General features: G+C 31.7%; 1 protein-coding gene across 15 annotated transcripts in view; it reads left to right on the top strand.

The window, feature by feature from the left end:
• The window catches only part of LOC118180687 (inositol polyphosphate-5-phosphatase A-like), a 205971-nt gene that overhangs the window by 94967 nt on the left and 86149 nt on the right, over nt 1-24855 (top strand). For 6 of the 15 annotated variants that reach the window (XR_015041551.1, XR_015041552.1, XR_015041550.1 and 3 more), the window contains exons 1-3: nt 4186-4340; nt 6743-6856; nt 16621-16650. Coding sequence is in view for 12 of the 15 variants with exons in the window: in XM_085817995.1 (XP_085674121.1) it covers nt 4285-4340; nt 6743-6856; nt 16621-16650 (200 nt within the window). In the remaining 3 variants the exon portion in view is untranslated. The other 9 variants (XM_085817993.1, XM_085817991.1, XM_085817992.1 and 6 more) reach the window with 4 other exon arrangements.

Here is a 24855-nt window from a genome sequence, read left to right on the forward strand (position 1 = left end):
AGTAGTGGTTTGCTAATTTTGATGACTTTGGGGATCCATAAAACTATTCTGTCATTTTAGAGAATCAGTAATACTTTTTATTTCAATTTAATCATCTAATTGTGTGTCACACCTGAAATCTTCTCAAATGTTATTGTTGGAAAAGCTTTAACAATATATTATCTGGTTAAAGTTTTAGGACATAAATACTGTTTTTCTTGTTATTTTAGATGACCATAACCAATAATAAAAGCATTAATTAATTATTTTAAATGCATATTTTGGCGGCCTATGAAGTCAAAATATTTTATTGGTTGGAAACCTCATTCTGCTTGCTTAATGCTACGTTAACAGCCGTGTTACCAATTATCATTAACCCCCCTCCCGCCATATTTTCTTCTACGAACTAGCATCTGTCACCGAAAACTTCCTTAATTATATGAAAGTATTTCCATCTATTTTGGAAAAGTTCATAAAATATAACGTGAAAATACGAAAAAATAATTATAAATAAGTGAAGAATAATTTAAATCCGCAAATGCGAACAACGAGGGTGATAATTCAACAAAATGAATGTTAGAGGAATGGCTGCAACCTTCATACAAGCGAATAGGTTGAATCCGCCGGATTACCAGGTTTGAACTATTATCGCCAAAGTTCCCGATGTTTACATTTGCTTGGTTCTTTGCAGAAGTGTTTCGAAATTCTAATTAGATGTAAACAAATTTCATTTAATAATAATTGAATGCCCCGGAAAGCTTCAAACTTCTTTTTTATTTATTTATTTTTTTTTTAAATTAATCTTTGGATTATGGCAACTTGGCAATTTTTTGGCAAAAATTTGGCAACCAACCCTGCTACAGCAACCTGCTAGTTTTGTTTTCACAAAGTAAAGGCATTTTTTTTTTTTTTTTTTTTTTTTTACTCAACATTTTTTCCAACAATCTGCTAGCCGAATTACGCTTATACTAGAACTTTTATGGAACAAAAATGCTTGGAACTACTCTGATATGCGCCCTCAAGTCGCCAAATTTCTCGCCCTTCACGCTGCCATATTACTATCTAAATTTGTTGTCTACATTTTGAACTTTTAGCCTAAAATGTCTCCAAAAACGCGGTTTTCGCACATGCAAAAACTACGTTTTGAACACACAATTTAGCTAAAAATCTGAAACAAAAAATTTAGATAGCAAAAACGTAAAGTTTCTAACCAAAAATATTTGACAAGAATCCATGTACACAGCGACATGTTTTAACTTTAAAAAAATCTACGAATTGCACAATGTAGGCAACGAACGAATCTACAAACTATGCAGACCTCGCTTTAATAAATTAACATAACAACAATAAATTTCAAAGAATACCATGTACACAGCATCCTGTTTAAACTTAAAAAAAATTCTACGAATTGCACAATTTAGGCAAGGAAGGAATCTACGATCTACGCACTCCTCGCTTTAATAAAATAACATAACAACAATAAATTTCAAATAATACCATGTACACAGAGTTCTGTTTCAACTTTAAAAAACATCTACGAATTGTACAGTCTAGACACTAAACAACAAAATAAACTAAAATAAATTTCAAACAATTTAAAAAAACAACGATAACGACAGTAATTCATACTAAAGTACCAATGAACATAACATTCTACAAAATAAGAACAAGGATAAAATAAAATGCACTTACCATGAATTAATGCGTTTTCGAATAGCAGAAATATAAATTTCATACCGCCTTTAACATGCCGCCACGTAATCACTATCGTATTTACATGACAGCCAGACACACTATCCAGAAAATTTATACTATGGTTCACAAATAAATAAAATCACAAATCCCTACTTCTATTATGCAGTGCCATTAAAAATAATCTCCCAGACCGTCTTTCCACACTTCCAAATACCCACTACCCCTCAACAGGATAGCCACAATCATATTTCCTTTTGCCGAACTTCAATTCAACAACTACCATTTTATCTTTCCCTCCCATCTTCTCAGACACAGAGGCGAACCAACGAGCTCCAGCGAAAGATTTTTCAACGTCAACAGGGTTGCCATAGAACACGAAATCGCGCCAAAAACCATCGCAGAACACATATCGCCACATTTGGTGAAATTAGGACGTATATTAGAGTTGTACCAAATGCTTAATCATGACGAAGATTAGGTGCGAAATTGGGAGAAAGTGCAGAATCGCAAACTGCTTGCCGCGTTTTTAAGAATTGCACATACACGGTATCATCCATGTGCGCGTCAACCAACTTTCACTTAAAAAAGCATCCCAGAATTGCACAAAAATGGCATTGCGCACACTCTTGACTTTATCCATGTAGACTACTAAAGTCCTAGCTAGTAACTTTTATCGCTGTTATGTCGTGGAGCAAAAACAATTTTATTTTGCACCTGACTGCCACTGGCTCCGACATAGCAATTTGAATACTCTACATCTAAAATTTGAAACATCATTCCAGAATTTTAAATGTTTATTTAATAGAATTCTATTCATATATTTGCAAGTTATACACTATAAATACAATAAACAAAATTTGAACTTATCTGCGCCAGCGTGAATAAGCCTGGCATAATATTCTGAACTCGACGCAACTTTAGCAGGAAAAATACCGCTAATTCAAACACAAGGTTTCATCCTTTCCAATGCAGCTAATTTTCTAAATATATTTTACTAATATCCGTAGCGGGACAGCGGATTCCATTTCATTCACCCAAAACTCAAATGTTATAACGTAATAGTATCGCAAAAGATGCAAAAAACATCGACTCAAAATCAAAATATTAAAATCTATAGAATATCATCCGCTGTTGCCATTCCAGCACTGCCAAGTTTTTCTTCCTGCAGCTGTTGCCAGATTTATTCTCGTTGTATGTGAGAGGTACAACAATCGCCTTACCAAAATGTCGCCAAACTACCTGTTACTATATTTTAAAGATTAGCCTTTTTTTTTTACTAGTACATAAAAGATCTAACATTGTGGTTCTCAACCTATTTTGCCCTATTCCACCCCTTTCGTCATTGCTAGAAGATCATTCTCATCATGCCCTTCCTTTTCAGTACTTGAAAAATGCATATGTATATTTATTTAGATTTCTTAACTTGCTTTATAAATTAAACAACAAAAAGTACAGAAAATGTTGATGTACAACCAGGATTTGAATAAAAATAGTTTTTTATATTCATAAACCACAGCTCCCAACTGTGGTTTTTCTTCTGGTCTCCTGGTATATTACCAAATCTCCCAGTTTTCAGTTTTTAGCCTTTATTAAGGAACATTTTTCCCAGAAATGAATAAATTTCATTGAATGAATTAAACTTAAATTGTGCTAATTCGATCTTTTCACCTTTAGTGATTTTCAGAATAATTTTTCTTATTAAATTTTATTATACTTGAATTGTATTTTTTATTAATTTTATTAAACATCATCTGATCTGAATTATCTTAATCTAATGGAGATATTTGTAGATGTTTACATCAGGGTTCAAGCTCTGTTTAATCAATTAATATTTACTTCTAATTTAATTTTATTTCGATCTACAGTACATTACCAAGTTTATCCGGATTTAAAGTACTTTGATCAGTAAAAGCTTTCATTCACTACTTGAAAATTTCTCAATTCATACTCTATTTCGATTTTATTTTTGCCATCAGTTCGTACTCTATTTTGATTTGGTGTTTAATGTGTGAGCTACAGTTGAACACTTTTTTATAAAATCTTCATTATTTTTCTGTAGATGACAAAAAAATATTTCAATTCAGAAAAACTGTAAATTTCAACATTACACTGATCGATACATTATGTAAGTATAATCAGACATCAAGCTGGTCTTTACCGTACGGTATCCCTTGGTTTCTGGAAACATCAGAAAGTAGTATTGGTTGTTCGTGAAATCTAAAAACCCCAATGTTGGTAACCGTAATGTTGATAATGTTGGCAAAACTTGCCTTGGAGAATTTTTTTTTTTTTTTTTTTTTTTTTAATCGTTAAGAAGTCGTTTTTCTGCGAATATCACCAAATGTGTTGTGATAAATTGAGATTTTGGCTATTTTTTGTAATAGTATTACTTCAGTATGGACCGGGATTTTTTTATACTTACCATTCTTTTCAATTGATGTGTGCAGTTGCACGTGCATTAGTGTTGTATTTTGATGTGGGTACCATCATTTGAATATGTCTGAGGTAAGTAAGAGGATGAATGTTGATGGTTTGGGTTCTATTATGTGTATTTATCCACCATTAACAGCAGATAGCCGAAACAACCAAAAATTTAATTGAATTGCTTACATGGAAGATGGAGAAGATGGTGGTGGGAAGCTTGAAAGTATGCTCATGATAAAAAGGTATGTTAAAAAATTGACGTTTCATTTATTTATTCGTCTCCGTATGTTAATTTTTGTTAAAAGATTTGTTGTTTAATGTTAGGAAATATGCATTTTCGGTTATTTGTTCATCTCTGTGAGTTAACGCAGCGGCAAATTTTTTCTGGTCAACATGATAGTTTTAACTTTAAGTGAAAATAGGTCGATGTGTTCATGGACAAAGTTAAGGCAGTGTGAAATGCCTGGTTTGTGCAATTCTCTGATTTTTTTTTTTTTTTTTTTTTTCCAAAGTTAAAATAGGTTGATGTGTACATGGACACCGAGTTTGTGTAAGTCTTTGACTTCTTGTTTTGGTTTTGTGTAGTGGGGGGAAAGATCGGCACCATCTTGAAATTGGTGTAGATCTGTGGTGATGGCGATAAGGAGCGCGCCTTGCGCCCTCCGATAAGTGTGGCAACCCTAGAGGAGAAGTTTCTTACGAGTAGCGAGCAGAGCGAAAGAGGCAGGCTGTCGGGCAGTGTGCGCGAAGTTCCTAAATAAAGCTTAATTTTTATTGTGCACTATGTCTTGTTAATATTTATATTAATGCAGTAAGAACATAATCTGTGATATGGAATTCGAGGATTGGTGGTAAAACATAACAGGAAATCACCATAGATCCTTCCTGACGAAGATCTTGGCGTCAAAAAAGAAATGATTCGCCAAGGGGTACTGTAGAGTAAATTTTAACCCAGAGCCATTTAAAAATTTAGCCATTTGAGCATGTTGCATATTTTTTTGTTAGTAGCATTTCAAGGGTGTTCCCCAAGACATGACTTTCCTAGTAACTTTCTGTATCTCCACTTGTAAGTTCAAGTGTTTTTCTAAAAATTGTTAATGGCTTTGTCGAGACTCTGCTGCTGTTGGTACAGGACTGGAATTTCATCTTCCAACTCACTTTCATTTTCACTGATTCCTTTGTTTTCCCTGATAACTTGGATGATCTCTGCATCACTCTTTTCACAGCCTGATATTTTTTTGGCAGGTCTCATCATGCATTTCTTCATCGCCACACTTGTCTTCTGGCACATCTCGAGAGTTTCCAGGAATTTGCTTTGGATGAAAGCTGGCTTTTTTAAAGCAATTTGAAATCAATTGGGAGTTACTTCATCCCATGCATTTAAAATAACATGCATAGCATCTAAAAGAGAAATCGACTTAACAGCTTCTCTAGAAGAACAAACTGTGTCAGCCATATCAATTTCATGGTACTTTTCTGTTATCAGGACCAGATTGAGAGATGTATGTATGAATGTGTTCATGTATGTATATATGTATGTATTTGTCTATACACACATACACATGTATGTATATATATGTATGTGTGTATACACATATTGTGCATACATACATAAATCTGGATTGGATAACAGAAGAGTACCAATTTCATTAATAACATTTTAAACCACTTCCTTCCTGTAATGGGTCTTCAATGCTTATATAACATCCTGATCAGAATGAAAATTGTAATAGGAGGAAGGAAAACTAATTTTATATTCTTCAGTGAGAGATCATATGGATGGGCAGTGCAGTTATCTGACAAGTGTACCACTTTTTCTTACTGAAGTTCTTTTTCCCACTTCATAAGTAAATCTCTAAAAATCCTTCTTGTCATCCAAGCATTTTTATTGCTATAATAGGCACCCTTCGGACAACGAGATTTTCTACTTGCACCGATGACTAATGGAGTCTTAATTTTTCTGTCTGTATTACACGTTAATAACATAGTAACACATTGTTTCATATCTCGCTGATGACTCACTTTTTAATATTAAAATGTGCTAAGGTAGGGCTTAAAAAATATATTTCTATTTCAGGCAAAAAAAAATTTGCTGATTTGTTGGCACTGTTCCTATTTCCAAGTAAAATAACATCCAAAACATAAAAAATTTATAAACTCAATAAACTGCATTTTAAATCAAAATAAAACAAGGAAATAACATGAAAATAGAAATACATGATGTCTAATATGTACAGTAACAAAAAGGAAATATCGACTTACTTATTTAGAAATTTCTGTGTCTAGTAGCGCATAGAATTCCTTAACATCCCAAAGAATCTGTATACTGCTGTCGCCATATAAATTCACAAAAGTGAAAATAAAAAATATCCTCTGTACTGCCGGAGGCTTTCAGATATTAATTAAGGCTAATTGAGTGTATGAGATAGGATTCAGTTTCCCTCATTCCTTCCTTAGCAGGTAGACTTAGCTTTGCTATAATTAAAATGAAAAACCAGATATTGTTTAGCTTTTTAATTCATTTAATTCTTTAAAAAAGTACTTTTCTTTCTGTATATTTTCAGCATTAAACAGTGATTTTTGTTGCTCTGATTTTTTTTTTCTCTCTGAGGAATCTTTTCTTTTTTTTTTTTTAATTTGATAGAATGGCTGATTTAACAGAAATTTTGGATTTTTGGCCTGGAATTGAGTTTAATGAAGATTGGACAAGTGAAGATGATCCTCATGACAACAACGATGAAGAAGTTCCTCCAAATAGGTATGTTTTAGCTGAGCCAGGAAGATTTCTAGTACATCTTATACATATATGTATTAGCGGGCTGCAGCCAAAGCAAAATTTCTAAGTTCTATGTTCAGCTGAAGAAAAGTGTATAAAAACATTTCAATGTGATAAAAATTACAGTCAAAAGTCGTTAATTCGCACACCCATAATCCAGAATGATCTATAATCCGGACCTCAAAGCTTCAAACTTTCTGCGCATGCGTCGGGTTGACGTAAGGCCTTTACGGCTGAGAATATGCTTGTGCGCGTGCGCAAAATACGTTTACGAGTGCACGTTTAATGTATAACGGACGGTATAAGCTAAGCTAAAATTATTTAATTATCTATTTCAGTTAATGTTGCAGATTGCGTTGTTCCTCAATCTTCGAATTGGATCCGGCTTATTATTTTTTGCAGACTGTTAGAGCAAATTTATAAAAGTAAGCTTGAACTTTCGATTATGTCAAATAGAATTTCTGATATATATTTATTAATATGTAAATGATCTACAAAGCGAAAGTATGTTTCGAAGTTCATTAAACAAAAAGTGGAATTGCTACAAAAACTGGATAAAGGCATATCCTTTGTTTATCTAAACTTTAATGTTTGTTTATCTAAACTTTGTTTATCTTTAACGCTGCGGCGCCACGCAATGAATTGGAAGTTGATCTGTCAGCACTATCCTTATCTTCAGGGCAGATGTTTTTATTTTATTTGGCTTATAATTCCTTATTAAATGTAGTATTTCATCTCGATGTACTCCATCTTTGATATGATTTAAATCAAATTCCTCGTCATTATAATTCGCTTCCGACAGCGAAGAAAGTGACAGAGGTTATTGAAAACAAAAAAATTTCAATTGATAAATTTGTCGGTATTCTCGACACAGCAATTATAGGACTTGAACAGCGGAACTTTGTAACTGAACAAGAAATTATGTCTGTTTAAAGAATTAAAGAGAATGTATTATCACATAAAAAATGAAGCAACTTAAACAACTTACATTGAAAGAAATGTTTAATGAAGTAAACAAATAAATATTAAGCTTTTTTTTTTTTTTTTTTTTTTTTTTTTTTTTTTTGTAAATTTTGATACCCTTTAGATCATAATTGTTCTTTATTTCATAAATTACGGTTTCATATTTTTAATTTTATAATTTCTGCATGCCATCTTACCAGATTTAAACTGATGATCTATATTCCGGAAAAATCGATAATCTGGAATCGCCAAAGTCCCGACGAGTCCGGATTAACGACTTTTGACTGTATTTCAGTCTCTCCAAGCAACAACCAAATGGTAAATATTTTTTGGGGGGCCAAAACTTTTGACACTTTAAGTTAATACATAGTATATACGTATGACATCATGATTTAAATTTAATGTAATGTAACAACTTTTTCTCAATATCAAAATAATTAATGTGGCAATAACATATCATGTCAATTATCCTAACCCAGAACAAAAAAGTTGCTTAGCAGCTGCTATTTATTTTAAATGTTGATATTAACGAAACATTTTTGACATGCTGTTATGTCACATGCAATATTCTGCTTTCTTCAATGTCAGAATTAATTCTTCAATGCCTTATATAATAATAATGTGTTTAATGTTTGGCATAAAACTTTAAAATCTGTTTTATTTCGAAAAGTATGGCCACTGCTCGCTTTCAAATCATTAAAATCATAGAGTTTGTTAATAAAAAATTTGCATCTCCAGCATGCGAGATTGTTAGCATTTGGAAAAATGAAAGTGAAAATTAGCATTTTCAGAGTTTTTAATTAATATCTTGGCTATTAAAGTCGTACGAAGATGAGAATGGTCAAAATGGCTTCTCACGAATTTTTGGAATCCAACAGTACTTTTTACAAAATTCAACTCCCTGTCATTCTGGAGGAGATAATGTTATAAGCAAATAAAAATAGACATATTTTAATAATATGGATAAGATAAAAAAGTATGTAATTCAAAATTATAATTTAAATTATCAGTAACCCCTTAATTCCTCATTTTTAATTTGGGCATTTCGTCTCTATATTCCAAAAATAGTAATAATTATTTCTGGACTGCATTATTTATAGATCAGTCCATAACGTATGACTCGCATAAAGCTGATGATGTTGCTTATTCAGAACTTATTGCGTATTTTCCCTCTGTATTCCAAAAACAGTGACAATTATTTCTGGACTGCATAATGGTTCATGGATTAATTTCTGGACATGAGACTTTTAGATCCGATTTGATAAACTTGAGAGCTGAGAAGAGTCTTTCCACACTAACTTGAGTAGGAAGAAGACTGTTACTGTTAGGACTACTTCTTTTAACTTTTCAGGATAGATTTTTATAAGTTCCAAAAGAGGTGTCTTGCAAGCGCAGTCATATTTCTCTATTTCTTGAAAGGCCTTGTAGAAATCTTGTTTTTTCATTTTTATATTTAAAGGCTCTTGGTTCTTTATTTTCATTCGCTTTGCCTTAGCCTTTTCAATATTATCCAAAAGTATTTCTCAAAATCTAATTAATCAATGCAATAAATAAGTATCTATATAAACAAATCATATGTGAACAAAATAACTAGAAAAATCTAAGTTACAAAGTTATGGTCTCTCATTCTGTGCATTGTGGAAAAGAACTGTAACACCCCGAAATAGGTACTAGTAGCCCCAGCACTCGTCAACCTGTCGAGAACTGTTGTCCCAGTGAGATTTGCCAATGTAACTGATAAGGCAAGAGTTGTTAGGAAAGATGAAGTGGTTGTAGAATGTACTCCAGTGATCAGCATTAAATGGAACAGTAACTCTCCAGAATCCGCATCTTCAGAGAACATGACATTGGAGTTACTGTAGAATGTAAAATTAAGCGATGAACAGAGGAGTACTGCCGACCATGTCATTCAAGAATTTCAAGATATCTTCTGATGTGGGTCGAACCAATTTGACACAGCATAGAATTGATATCAGGGATCATCCACAAATCAAGCAACATCCAAGACGTCTACCAATTGCTGAATAGGAAGAGGTAAGAGCACTTTTAAAGGACATGCAAGAAAGCGAATTCATTGAGCCTTCAGTAAGTGCATGAGCATCTCCCATCGTCCTCATCAGAAAGAAAGATGGTTCAACCAGATTTTGTGTTGACTATCTCCAGTTAAACGAAGTTGCGAAGAAATACAGCTGCCTTCTTCCTAGAATTGATGATATTCTTGGACACCGCTTGGATTATGTAATGCGTTAGCGACATTCAAATGCCTCATGGAGACTGTGCTGAGAGGTCTTTCATGTGATGCTTGTCTGATATACCTGGATGATCATCATCGTCGGGAAGAGTTTTGAAGAACATTTAGAAAATCTTAGAAAGGTATTTCAGAAAGTGAAGGAAGCCCGTCTAAAGTTGAGTCCCGCCAAATGCAAATTATTCAAACTAGAAATGACTTACTTTGGACGTGTCATCTCTGCCGAAAGTGTGAGTACGGATCCAGAAAATGTTTCAGCAGTTGAAGGTTAGAGACACCCCGAAAATGTGCATCAGCTGAGAAGTTTCCTGGGTCTTTGCATCTACTATAGGAGATTTGTGAAGGACTATTCGTATATCGCAAGACCGCTTCACAAGCTGACAGACAGCAAGCAAAAGTTTCCGGGGACAAAAAAATGTGAGGATACATTTAACAACCTGAAGGAGGTTCTAACATCTGTTCCAATCCTAACACATATTCTCAGCTCAACAAACCATTTATTCGCAACACAAATGCAAGCAATGAAAGTATCGGTACTGTTTTGTCCCAAGAAATTAACAGCCGAAAACATTTTGGGACCTAATAGAGCAAGTAGTTATCTAAACAGGAGAATAATTACTGTGTGACCAGGAAAGAGTTGCTTGCCATAGTTAAGGCCATAAGACATTTCCATTATTGTCTCTGCAGCAGAAAATTCCTGCTCCACATGGGATCATGCATCATTGGCCTGGCTTTTAAATTTCATTAATTTTTTTTTTTTTAAATACTAGTAACTGAATACCAAACAGCATGGTAAGTCCAAGTCTTCCAGATCATCACATTCATCCTCTTGGTTTACAGTCTGTTTATCTAAGGATATAATTTCAGCTTCTTTGAACCTTGCTATTATTGACAATGTTTTTACCGATTTCCACGCACTTCCTACCCACTTTGCAACTTCTTCATAAGATGCTCTACACATTTTATCGCTTTTGGTATACGTATGCAATCCTTCACTCATCCAACACTCCCACCGCTTTCGGACTTCAGCTTTGAAGGATTTATTACCTGATAAATCTAACTGTTGTAAGATTTTTGTCAAACCATCAGGAATTATTGCTTCAGTCGTAGACAATTTTTGACATCTGGTTTTCACTGACTCAAGTAAATGAGCACCCATGGAATCCATTATCAATAACCCTTTTGGTTGGAAAAAAGATCCCATACGACACTGCCAAACTTTTTGTAGCCGCTCATGCATGATTGTTTCGAACATTCAGCCGTTCTCGTTTGCACAAATAATTACGTCATTAGGAAAATCTCTCTTCGGAATAGTCTTTTGTTTAAAAATGATCATCGGCTTTAGCTTGTCGCCGTTTGTGGCACATTCTAACACACATGTAAATGACGTTATTTCATGCCCCGTCGTAAGCACAGATACGGTTTTTGCACCAGTTTCATCAACACTTCTGTTTGCAGGAGAGTTGAAAGCTAACGGCGTTTCATCCATCTGTGACCGAAGAAGTTTTTTTTGTCAATAATATCTGTCACATATTTTTAGAAAAGATGCCTTTTTATCCTGCCAGTCCATTGGTAATTGTTGCCCGACTGTTGTTCTAGTAGGCACAGAAATATTTTTTCTTTTCATAAATCTGCTACACCTCCTTTGAAATCATTATATTCATTCGTTTTGCTATAAATTTTGCTTGTAAGCGAATTTTTACAGCTTTTACATTCCCTTTCCTCGTTGCTCCTTTTTCCAGTTTTCAAGGTCGTCCTCTAGATTCGGCCACTTTACAGTATCACTTCTTACGCTCGTTTCTGTTGTGGCATATTTTAAAGTTCTTTTTCAGTCTTCCAACGTCGAATACAACTCTCGTCAACTTCAAACTCTCGAGCTGTTGCTCGATTTCCAATTTGCTCAGCACGTGAAATTACATTAAGCTTAAAACCAGCAGTATAGCTTCTGTGCCGTTTAGGTGACATTTTCACAAATTTTCCACTCTCTTCTTACTTAAAAACTATCCAACAAGTACTTGTACCCAAACTGATGGGATCTGTATCTGGCAGAATGCCAAGAAAAATTGATTCATGCTGAAGGGGAAATATGTCAGAGTTCATTATTGCAAGGCCAGGTGGAGTTGTATCCACCTTTGAAAAAAATTGCAGAAAAGGCAGGGGTGGGGAGAGGATGGGTACTGGAAGATTCATCGAATGGCAGAGGAGAGAGACTATTCAAACTGATGAGATGGTTGATTTGAAAGGGGGAAGAATGTTATTTTTCTGAGATCTTATTTAGGGTGAATAAGGCATGTAGATCCGTTCAAGGGAAAGAAGGTAAACAAAATAACGTTCGCAAAAATCAACTGAGTGGTCTTTTGTGTGGGAACAGCACCAGTCTATGCACAATGACAAGGCCATCCAAACTATGTACAATGACCATCATAGGAAATATTTTATATTTAGTACACCTAAACGCCGCATGGGTAGAAATGCCGCACACGCTGAAAATTTAAGTTTTAAACACGTAAACGCTGCAGCGTTTCTTCCGGAAATTACGGTACTTAAAAATAAAATATCGAAAAAATACTGAATGATGTAGGAAGGAAATCTAAGATTTTCTTATTTATGCTCAGACTTTTTGATGATGTGAGATTTGAATGAGCTTCAGAGAATGATATAACATTAAACATAACCATAAATTGCTTTAAAAAGCAAGATTTGTATTGCGGCTGAATGCAATCATATCTATCCAGGATTTTGGAGAAGGTGCTGATGAAGTGTAAAATAAAATTTCACACACCTACCAGTTGCCTAGTTACATCTCTTGAGGTTGCTTTTTGTATAAATATTTGTTAGTGTTATAATATTTATGCTGCTGCAGAGTTTTATTAAGACTGCAAGGGTTTGTTTTTGATGTAGATGTCAGTGTATGGGTAGGGAAGTTAGAGAAGCTTTCTATACCAGAAACATATTGTAGATGACTGTGAGATTTGAAAATGCTGAGAAATACACCATAGTGGATAAAATTAATGTCAACACAAAATGTGAAAATTTTTTCCATTTCTGGAATTTTTGTATCTAAACACAGGACCTGTTTAGCAGATAAAGCAATAGACGCTTTATGTAAAAATTGTCAGCAACTGAAAAACATAACTTGTTATATATTTGTAATATAACTACTGATTGAATAAATGTAAAATATAATAATATTTTCTGTTTCTGTATTCTACGATTTTTTGTGCACTTCACCCTTTCCTATTATTTTTAAGCATATTTCTCTGTAAATGTTAGGAATGTCTTAAGCAGAGTTTGTCCAAAAATTTGGACGCTTGCCTTATGCTATGGCGTATTTTTATCCATACAGCTTGACAAGTGTTATTATCGCATGAAGAATAAGATTAATTTATCTTTCACCTGATCTCACTGTTACTCAGTTTTTAAAGGGCTGCAAGAAAGTAAAGCATAAAATCTTTGTTTTAAATTTATTTAACCTGCTATCATTTAAAAAGTTATCAACATTTGAAGCATTGCTGTTATATTATTACTGTTACTATGTTTCTAGTGCTATGTATTATTACATACATCAGTGCAGACTTGTTTAGTTTTTAACTGAAGCAATTTGTTAAAAGCATGAGATTCTTGAGAAATAAATTACTAATTCAGGGTTTTCCAAATCTTGAGAAGGCAAAAGTTTTGAGAAAACACAATTGTATATAAAGCAATTTGCCTTTTAATTTGAATTATTTAACATTCTAGAAATAGAGTTGATGAGAATTTGATCTTATTTAAAAATGTAACTGGTATTTAAACTTAAATGCCTAATAATTTATTCTTCACAGCCTTGTCAAAATCATGATTAATTATATAGAAGAATATCTGCTTAAATGGATATAAAATATGGCAATTTATTATGCATAAATGGGAGTTGTAAAGTTAGTTTATTGTAGTACTTGCTTGAATTTTCTGATTTCATACATTACGTGAAAAATTGTTAAGTGGACGAAATCTTTACATTTTGCTGTTTGAACACTGCTATTAGATTTTAATATATGACTTTATAATAAATCCAGATTTTTCTAATAGCCATTATAAATGTGTTTAACATGTTTCTATAGAATCAAAAGAACAGAATTTGGGATATTTATTTTCTTGTGGAAAACATATGATGTCTTGAAATATGTTTGATTGCGGGAATAATTCAGAATTTTGTGTAATGTAATTTGACTTAAGCTAGAACTGAAACACATTAACCACTTGCGCTAAAAAGACATGCCACGCATGTCGAGATGCTTTTGTCTCAAACCGCATGCGACATGAACACCACATCGATAGGCATTTATCGCAAAAGTGAAAATAACGTGGTGCACATGTCGCCTAACAACGAGATTGTTTATTTCTCGAGTTACAGCTCTGGATTGCACTCGCAGATGCAAAGCAGCGTAAATGAGACACTTTACCGCTTGTTATATTGTAGTGCATGTCACCGCAACTGTGGAGTTTCGTCGTAGCGCAAATGGTTAAATTGAAGTAAAGTGATAGGATCTTGAATATATTTAGATAGGATCTTGAATATATATTTAGATGTTGCCATGATTACTGGAGAAGCTAGAGGAGACAATAAGTTGCTTTGAGAGATCTGTTTTAAAGTAACAGAGTCTAATTTATCTTTGATATATGACTTAATTTAGGGTATAAAGACTGATAATACAGAAGAAAAGGAAATACACCTGTAAATTAATCATTTTAATAAGTGTTATAATAACGCACAACTAACAAGGTGAAGCTGCAGCATAGTTAATACCGGACTGCTGTATTTTAAGTGTTTCCTTTTAAATCTCATATTTTTAAATTAAACATTTCCATTCAAAAACCATTTATAAGTGGATTACTTATTCCGCATTACATGATGCATTGCTTAATACTATGCATTTCTGTGATGCATTACTTGATAATCAAATTTTAGTACTTTGTTACAGCGGCTTCGATCATGTTTAGTGATTTTAGATTTGTGCCGAGATTTCAACTATAATTTCTCCATGCTCATGAAATGTGAATGTAAAAATAAACAACAGATTATATATTACAAAAATACTCATAAGCATGTTTTTTAAAAATCTTTGTTATTATTATTTTCTCTCATGTAATTATTCCAGTAAACTGCAGCTCCTGTTCAGCTGTTCAACTGCAGCACTTATTGAGCTGTCACCCATATTAAGTTGTTTGTTATACAGTTTCATGGACATCAGCTCCTCTGCCCAAGAATTCCTAAATCTAATAGCAGTGACAAATAATATTCTGGAACTACTGAACAAATTTTCAATGTGGAGGCCCTTCTTCTTTTTGCAATTTTTAACATTGCATCTCCAAATGGTTTCATCGTTAACATAAAATTTCATGTTGTGGCCATTTTTGCATACTCGTTTATCAGGTAAAAAACCTCTTTCTTGAAAAATGATATGGCATCTTCCTCATTACTTGGTAAATTAAAGAATGTTAATGTGATATTCACAAAAAAAAAAAAAAAAAAAATGCAATGGATGTATTTTAAAATAAACAGTGTGAATTCAAAAACCTCATCAGAAAGGAATAATGTAAGAACAGGCTGCAAGAGCAAAAATGCAGCATGGTGCATTTTTGCTCTTGCAGCTAATAATATACGATTACGTGGCGAGGTATAAAAACATGCACCCAAAGCTGATATATGATCGTTTTGTGAAGTGTCAGAACTCGTAGCCAGATTCTGGCAAGAAATCTTAGTTGATTGGCGATTCAATCTCGGGGGTCGCTATATCGAAGAAGTACCCAAATTTCTTTAGTTTAGTATATGACTTTGAACTTCAAAGTGAGACACTAAGCAAAAATATTATAAAGGGCGGATGAATTTTGCCTAGAATCTTACATTTATTTTTTTGCAGTGTCATTTTTCCAATTTAATGCACTTGCCTTGTTTATTAAAATGCTTGTCATTGTAGATACTACTTCCTACTGTACCATCAATATTTGTGTCTTAAATCAATGATTAAAGTGAAGTAGTGACTTACTTTTGATATACTAAATTGACTTCTATGCTAATTTTAAATGCAAGACTATTTTTAGCATTTTATAATTTATAGGATGTTTATTCTTTCCTGAGAACCATATAGTATTTCATGATGATACTAATGAATGAGAGAATTTTTTTGGGAGGGGAGTTGATATTTCATTTAATTTCAAGCATTATAGATTTCCCTAGCATGTTTTTAAGTAATATAATTGCTAAACTCTGATTGGTAGTTAATGCAAGTTTGAATGCTTTAGGTAATTGTTGATGAATAAATATATTTCAAGGTTGAGTTTTAGATTCGTAAGTGGGATATTTTATAGTATGTTCAGTTTCTTTTTTTTTTTTTTTTTTTTTTTTTTTTTTCCCTCATTACATGTTATAGGCTTTGAAAATTTAATATGATGTTATATTATTATTTTTTTTTAAATCAAAACTTGTTTGATATAAAGCTTGTTTGCATGCTGTGTATTTTTCATTATGATTTATATGTTACATGTTTACTCTTTCTAGAAACTGTCTGCTCCAATATCATCTACAGAAGTGTGAAACTTTTTACAATTGTTTATTAAGAATTTCTATCATTTGCCACTTATGTTGCATGTGTAGTAAATTTGTAAAAGTTTCTTTTCCCTGCTGCTTGCATGTGTCATCTGCATTATGCTATTATGATTTTTTCTTAATTTATTTTTTAAAGGAAGAAATGATATATTCCAACTTTCATCATTTGTTGTTATTGTTGCTGGATTTTTCTTTAGTTCTATATAATACACATGAAAAATATTTGCATAATTTTTGCTTTGTATTACTTTCTATTCTGCATCAAGATTAGTCGGAGATTTGCAACTATTTATGCTTAATCTAATATATAGTATTCCCTCGCTAACCTGATAATTAGTGCATTATCAAATTTTTTGTAGTTTATCAAAGATATTTTTGGGGGTTGGGGGGGTTACATTCACAAAGTTGCAGTGCAAAAAAACACAGTGAGAATTATTTGTTGTTTTATACACAAATTGAAGTTTTGATTTTTATTAACTATAGGTATTAATAGGAAACTACATATTGTAACACAAGCCTTTTAATAAAAATGATATTGCAAGATAATTACATTAATTGACAGAGAAATGTCTGTTGTACATACCCTTTCACATTAAAAAAAAAGTTTTAAGCTAATGGCATTTCAGTATTATTATAGTTATTTTCTTTCTAAGTATAATATGATTTGAAAAACCTAATAACATCTATTTCAACAGTCATTGCAGGAATCTAACTCAAATTTAGGTCTTGAGTGGTGAAAGTGCTACTTGTTGAAGAGTATGATTATTATGGTATCTATCGTGACTTGTCGATGAACTTTGTAAATCAAAATGGAGGTATGTGATGCAAGAATTGTAGTTAAAATTTTTTAGAATTTTCAAATACCTTATATTGCATTTAATTTTTTCATACCTTATTTTTTAAAAGGAATAAGTATCTTAAGTTGACACAATTTGGCTGTTGTGTGCCTGTTACTTTTTTCCCTTCTATCTGATCTAAAGTAGCCCTGAAGTCTGGGACTCAAATGAGATTGGCATTATAAATGATGGAAGGATTTTGTTATGTTGCTGCTGTTCCCATTTCTGTTTGTACTGTTTCTTTTTACTGATACTCTGCTAAAAATTTCAAACAAGATTCAAGGTGATGGCCATGCTACTGATACTCTGCAATGAGTAATGCTTTCTTCCAGTCACCAATACCCAGCATTTGGTTTTGTTTCTTGTGTAAACACACACACATATATAAATGTACATGCATGTGCACTCACATACACAACACACAAATTGATATAAAACTGACAAAAGCAAATTGCAAGAATGACTTTGAGAATTATTATCTTGTGCATTTGCTGCTAAAATTGACGTACATTACTTTAAAATGTTAAATTATTACCACGTATGCAAATTTTTTTGAACTAATAAATTACATGATTAAAATAAATGAAAATTAAAAATTAATATGTTGATTTTTTTCACTGCCAGACCTGAACATTGTCAGGAGGTAGGTAGATATAACACCTATACAATCATCATACCTGGCCTATTAGATATGTTTCTGTTAATCCCAAATTGGCTGAGGCTTTAAAATGTAATATTTACCATTTTTAAAAACCATTTTTATGTCTGAAAATTTAAAGACTCTATCCCTACATATATGGCCAGCCAGAGAAGCATATATACAATAGTATAAACTACATTCAAAATGAAAATTCAAAGCATCAGAAAATTTCGGTTGGGTCGTATGCATAAAAATGGCAAAGTGGGCAAAAGCAACACTTTTTACAGGAAAACTATAAACACAGTAAATATATAAGTGGTAAATGCAGTCATAAAATTAAGTATAAAAAATCTGGAATTCAATAAACATTAACACTTTCACTGCTGGTCATGTGAGGTTATGTTGATAGTTAATGCTGTGTGATAGAAATAGATTGTACCCATATGCCAACTTTATGAGAAATATGATTTAAAAGAGGTAACAAAAGATTATGTCTACCATATTGATTGCTAAGCCTTTAAGCATAGAATTTTATGACTGCACACCAGTGTGTGATTGGCACTAAAGGTAAATTTATTTTTGCAATGCTGCATGAACCCTGGCACAAGGTATTTAAAAATGAATCAAAATTAGTAACAATAATATGCATTATTTTTGAATGAAACTATGCCACAAACAAATATATATATATATATATATTATAAATAAATATGTTATAAGACAGTTACAATGATATTCCTACAAACTAATTTCTGAATGTTATTCGTGTATGGTCTTTGCATGAAATGGAACTTTGTCTTCATTCCAAACTACATACATTGACAACTAGTTTCTAACCTTCACTCCATGCCAGTACTAGCACATATTTTCAAAACTTAATGCTGATCGGCAGCAAATTTGTTAATCAATATTTCAGTCTAATTACAAAAATCATATGAATCAATTAAAACTTACTCAAGCAGTAGGTACTTCTAAATGAATGTTGGAAAGAATGTGGATGGGAAAATTATCTGAACTCAGAGCAGCCTTTAATCTCGCCAAATAATATTAATGAAATAGTTGCTATAAAAACTTAAATTAAAAATTAAGAAAAAGAAAAATAGAACAGACTAACAGCTCTTTGTGTTATTTTGGCTGCAGTGGCAACTTTCAGAAAATTTGAAATGTCCCCATTAGTCAAAGTTACAGCCATAATGGTAGAAATAAAAATACAAATTTACAGTAAATTACATATTTTACAAATTTTACGTACTAAAAGTAGTTCCTCACCCATTCACCTCATTCTTCCTTTAAAAAAGGGCTTCATTATGTTAAAAAAAAAGGGCTTCATTATGTTAAAAAAAAAATCGCAGTTCATAGATGATGCCAGCTTTTTTTCAGTTTTAATTATTTTTAAACATATTTATTAACTTGATTATTGGCGAATGTTTGTGAAAACAATAGAATTTCTGGTATGTTGACTTCCCTTAAAATATCTTTTATACAAGCTAGTTGATTATAAATAGTATTTCCTATAACCTTTTTGGAGATGTACTGTTCCGATTAAGTAGCTTAATAGAATTAAAGTCGAAATCTCTTTTGTCAAGTAATGTGACTTCTTTTGGTAATTAAAAATGTTAAGATCCAGAAAATCGACAGCTGGTCAAACTGATGAATCTCAGTTTGTCTTAAATTTAAGACAGGAAGGCTAAATATTGCTAGATTTGATGAAGTTAAAATTGTTGAAAGAATGATATCCTCAATATATCTATAGAAATCTCTACTTTTTAGTAAATAAGTAAAGGTTACATATTTGAGTAGAATAATTCATTCCCATAAAGATGCCATTAATTTGCAGAAAAGTAGTATCTCGGAACTAAATGTAATTGTGAAAAAGAGCAGTGGAGATATACCTTCCAGGTAATAGTATCTAAACTTTTACGTATCTGTAACATTGGTAATTCTAATAGACTGGTATAAATTTTTTTTCATTGGCTGTGGTGTATAAAGGTTCCCAAAGTCATAGCAATTGATATTAAGTATATTGCTCTTTTACAATTTTAATCACATGATGGTTGTTATAAATGATGCAATTGAAGTGTTTTTCTTTGTTTACATTTTTTAAATTAAGTTTACAAATCTGCTTGAATTTAAGAGAAAAAAATGTAGTCATATCCCTTCTTATAGTTCCTCGTGCCATTAGGAATAAATCTGAAGTTGACTGAGCTCTTTTGGAACTTAAGCAGTGCATATAAGTTAGAAAATCTACTGAAATCAGAATTAAGAAATAATTTTAGTGTTCTGTGAAAAGCATGATGTTTATTATTAATAATTGCTCTTTTGTTACTTTTAGCAACACCATAAGTAACTGCTTGTTTAAGTTCGCTTTCATCAAGAGAGCTGTTACAAATGATGCTGAAATTATTACCGACTTTGTTTTTAGTTATAAAAAATTTAGCCCTAAGAGTAGAAATTTTTTTTGAGTTCTTGCAAGAGGTAAAAACTTTCAGAACTTTGCTGCTTAGACAGTGCTGTTTTGCCATTGTTTAATATATGTTTCCATTCCATAAAGGTTTGAGTAGGTAGGCAAAGCTTGAAGCTGGTTCTTAAAATGAAGTCATCTGTATTATCTTCAACATTTTTAATGCATAATGACTTATTAACTGAGCCAACTAACTGGCGTAAATTTAGTACTCTGTTTCATAAGCTGCCTTAAAAAATAATCTTCCAACTATATCAAAATTACCAGTAATAATGTGTTTATTGGGAGAATCCATACAAGAAGGGGGGAACTACATCATTGCAGTATCAAGTTGCTTTTCAGTTCAGTTCCTGATGGTTGGAAAGCCGTTTTTTTTTTGGGGGGGGTAGTTGAAACAGACGTGAGTCCTGGAATCTGTTGTGGGAAAAGATATTGTGATGTTTTAAACCTTTTTTTTAAATTTATTCTATTGAAGGCAAGATGTAGAAAGTTAATAAGAGAGAAATTCATGGTCATCATCTTTCTGTTACTTTGAAATTTAAGTATAATAAAATCTAATACAAAGTCTTTAATATCAGAAAAATTATTGAAAGTACCTATGAAGTACTATTGAAGTTGTGATAATGTAAATGTGTGCAGTAATGTGACACTTTTTAAAGTGAAATCTCAGTATTAAATAAATTAATGAACTTAAGTTGAAGTTTATTAACATTAACCACTAGTATTTTGTTTGTAGTCTTTTTGCCTCATCTAGTTCTTCTAAGAGCGTTTTTACTGAAAATATTAAATCTTCCATAAGTAGTATGATTAAAATATAAAGTACATTTATTAAGATAAGTGTTAAGTCCCTGTTTTTTAAAATGTGCAGATTTTCTGAAAAGCCTAATTTTTAGATTAGGAATAAAATCTAAAATTTTAATTGAAATATCAGTGAAACTGTGTGTTTTAAAATGTTCTATTTCTACTGTGGCCTGAGAAGTATGAGCTGATGCAAGCAATTCATTTTAATGCGAGATCTGTAGTTGTTTATTCTTGATTGTTTTTAGTCTGTCCTATACAAACCTTACTACATTTGTTACAAGTAATAGAGTAAATACAATTAGATGTTTTTCAGACTGCTTTTTCTCACCAAGTTGGATTAGCTGGTGGGGCATTATGTCTGTCTGTATGTTAAACAATTGGAATTTTTACATTCCTATATTTCAAATCAGCAAGATGATAAAAGTAAAAAGGGGGCTAACCTTAATTACAGTCAAGATTTATGAAGGAAAAACTTGAAACCTCAGTTTTGCCTGAAAGTAATAGATTAATTCAAAATCGGAAAGTCCTTGAATTATTAAAATAAGAGTAATAGATAATAATAAAAGAATATATTAAGTTGCTTACTCAGATACAAACTAATATAAAATTGAAAAAAGCAAATTGCAAGAATGACTGTCAAACCTAGAACCCTGTGCATTTGCTGCTAAGATTGACATAAATTACTTAAACATGTTAAGTTATAATCAAATAAGTATTTTTTTTAAATAATAAATTGCAAACAAAAGTAATTATTGTATGAAACGAAAAATATAAAAATAGATGCAAATTTAGAAGTTGAATGAATAATAGTCAGTAGTCTTTGGCTGAGAGTGACATCTGAACGAACATTATGTTTTAAATTTTTAACTCTAAAAAATTCAAAAATACATCAAAATTGAAATTGGTATGGTCATTTTATCACTGTCAGATCCGAGCATTGTCAGTAGGTAAGCCTATTGATACAGTTACCTTATCTGACCCAGATTTCTTTCACTCGCATTACTTTCTTTTTTGTTACTTTCAACAATTTTAATCATATCCAGTCTAGCAGTATTTGCTTTTCGTATCTTAGTAACACTAACTCGGAGCAAACCTGACTGTTAATTTTCTGAATCTTGGCATTTTTAATTATCAAGAAGTGAGATTAACTTTTATTCAATTAAGTTAATTAAATGGAGCAGTAACATCTCAAAAAGGCTGTAGAAAATACTATTTATTATCAATTAGTTCGTATCAATAATATTTGCACATAAGTTGAGCAATAGCAACAGGAAATTTTATTACTTTCACAAGTAAGTGGGCAATAATCAAATTCCTAATTATTTTTAAGAAACTACTGAAAAAAAGCTGGCTTCCTCTACAGACTATAAATATTCTTTTACATAATAAAGCCAATTTTTTAAACCGCGAGGAGGAATGAGGTGAGAAAGTATTTTTATTGTCGTCTATAATAACCTTACTCTGACTTTCCGCCTACATTCTTTTCAGCAGTCATTTAGAAGTAGCTACTGCTTGATAAATTTTAATTAATTCTTCGCCTTTTTTTGTAATTGTATTTTTGTATTTTGATGCCAATTTTTAACATTGTTATAATTCCAGATTATTTATATTTCAGTAGGCACTTACACAATTGTTTATTGTTTTCTTGTGAGAAGTTTTGTTTTTGCGAGAAGTTTTGTTCACTTTTATACATGTGATCCAACAGGTATTTTTTGATGCCTTGAATTTTTATTTTGAATGTTGTTTATATTATTGTATTTACATTTTTTTAGCAGGCATGGTATGTAGGGGTAGCGTTTTTTAAATTTTAGAGGTACAAATAATTTTAAAATAATTAATTTTGAAACCTATGCTAATTTGGGATGAACAGAAACATATCTAGTAGACTGGGTATGGTAATTGTATCAGTGTTAAGCTCACATACATCCTGACGATGTTCAGGTCTAACATTGATAAAACAATTGTATTCATTTTTAATTTTCATGTATTTTCTGCTGTTTGAATTTTTAGGTCTAAAAATTAATATTCATTCAGATCTCAGTCTCAAATATTGACTGTTCATTCACCTGCTAAATTTTCATCGATTTATATATTTTTTATTTATTATAATGTATTTTTATTTATTATTTAAAAAATAATTTTTGTTTAAAATTTTGTTTAAAATTTATTTGAAAAAAATTTGGCTATTTGTTTATAATTTAACTTTTTAAAAATTTATATATATAGTGTGTATATATATATAGTCTTCTTCGCTTTTTATTTTAATTTCTTAACTACGTTCACAAAGTTTAAACTCTACAAGCTAGTAGGTCCTTCCTAAAAATCTTGTATTTTTTTACTAATAGCAAATCGCTATTTATTTTATTTTGTACATTTACCTAACCAGGCCATTATGTATAGTTTTTCTTACACCTTAATGTGTTTTTTCAAGCAGACGCGTCAGGAAATGGAACAGAGAATTGACACTAAAGTTTTTAACTAAGTTTTTCAGTTAATATTCAAGAAGAGTTTCGTGTATAGTTTCAGTTGTCTGTTTCGACGAAATGCGTTATGGAATTAGCTGGATTCGAATATCATTATATAATTTCCCCTGAAGGGTCGGTAATGAGATTCGAATTGGGCTAATTTACCATTTACCGCTTTTTTGTTTTTGTATTTTTGCTTAAGTCTTATATCACACTTTTATTCTATTGTTTAAAATTTGCCTTACCTTGATCAACATTTCACTTACAATTAGATTTGAATTTTATTTGTAAATATTCTAGTGATAATAATGTTTACACTTAATTGCACTTTATTTTCCGTATGTTAAAATTTGTTTCACTGTAACCGCAGTATCTAAGCTACTTTTTAGCGGAAGCACTAAGACTATTCTTTTAACTTGTTTTCTAAATTTTGCAGCTCAATGCATAAAAGTTCTTGACCACAAAGGTCTTTTTTAATTTGTTCTCCTTTCTTTAGTTTGTTCTCCTTTCTTTAATTATTTATATTGTTGCGTGCGTATGGGTTCGTTATGAAATGAATGCACAAGTCCGATGAAAAATGAACAAAAAAAATTTATTATTATCACAACAAAAAAGCTTAAATTTTCTCAAATTATCATGCAGTATTACAATATCTCACAGTAGTTATCTTTTAACTACTCAAATGTCCAATAGAACGCAATTAAAAACAGCTAAAGAACGCTAATCCGCGAATTCGCTACAATCAACAAGAGCAGTTTTCTAAACAACAACAAACTAAGCAACTACTACAAACTGAGATGTTTTCCTCCTTTTATAAGATTTTAAAATCACGCGCTAGAATTTTCCAGTACTTTCTCGAAATCGAAAAGAGATATTTATTTATTTAATGCACGCGCTCTTGTAATTTCAATTTTACGGCTTAGCTTTCTTTTAATATTCGTCTCGCGCTGCACTGCGCGAGAAATAAAATCATTTAATTTGTAA

The sequence above is a fragment of the Stegodyphus dumicola genome, chromosome 6, assembly GCF_044657685.1.
Source record: "Stegodyphus dumicola isolate Sdum_Otavi_A_Nest chromosome 6, ASM4465768v1".
NCBI lineage: Eukaryota > Metazoa > Arthropoda > Arachnida > Araneae > Eresidae > Stegodyphus > Stegodyphus dumicola.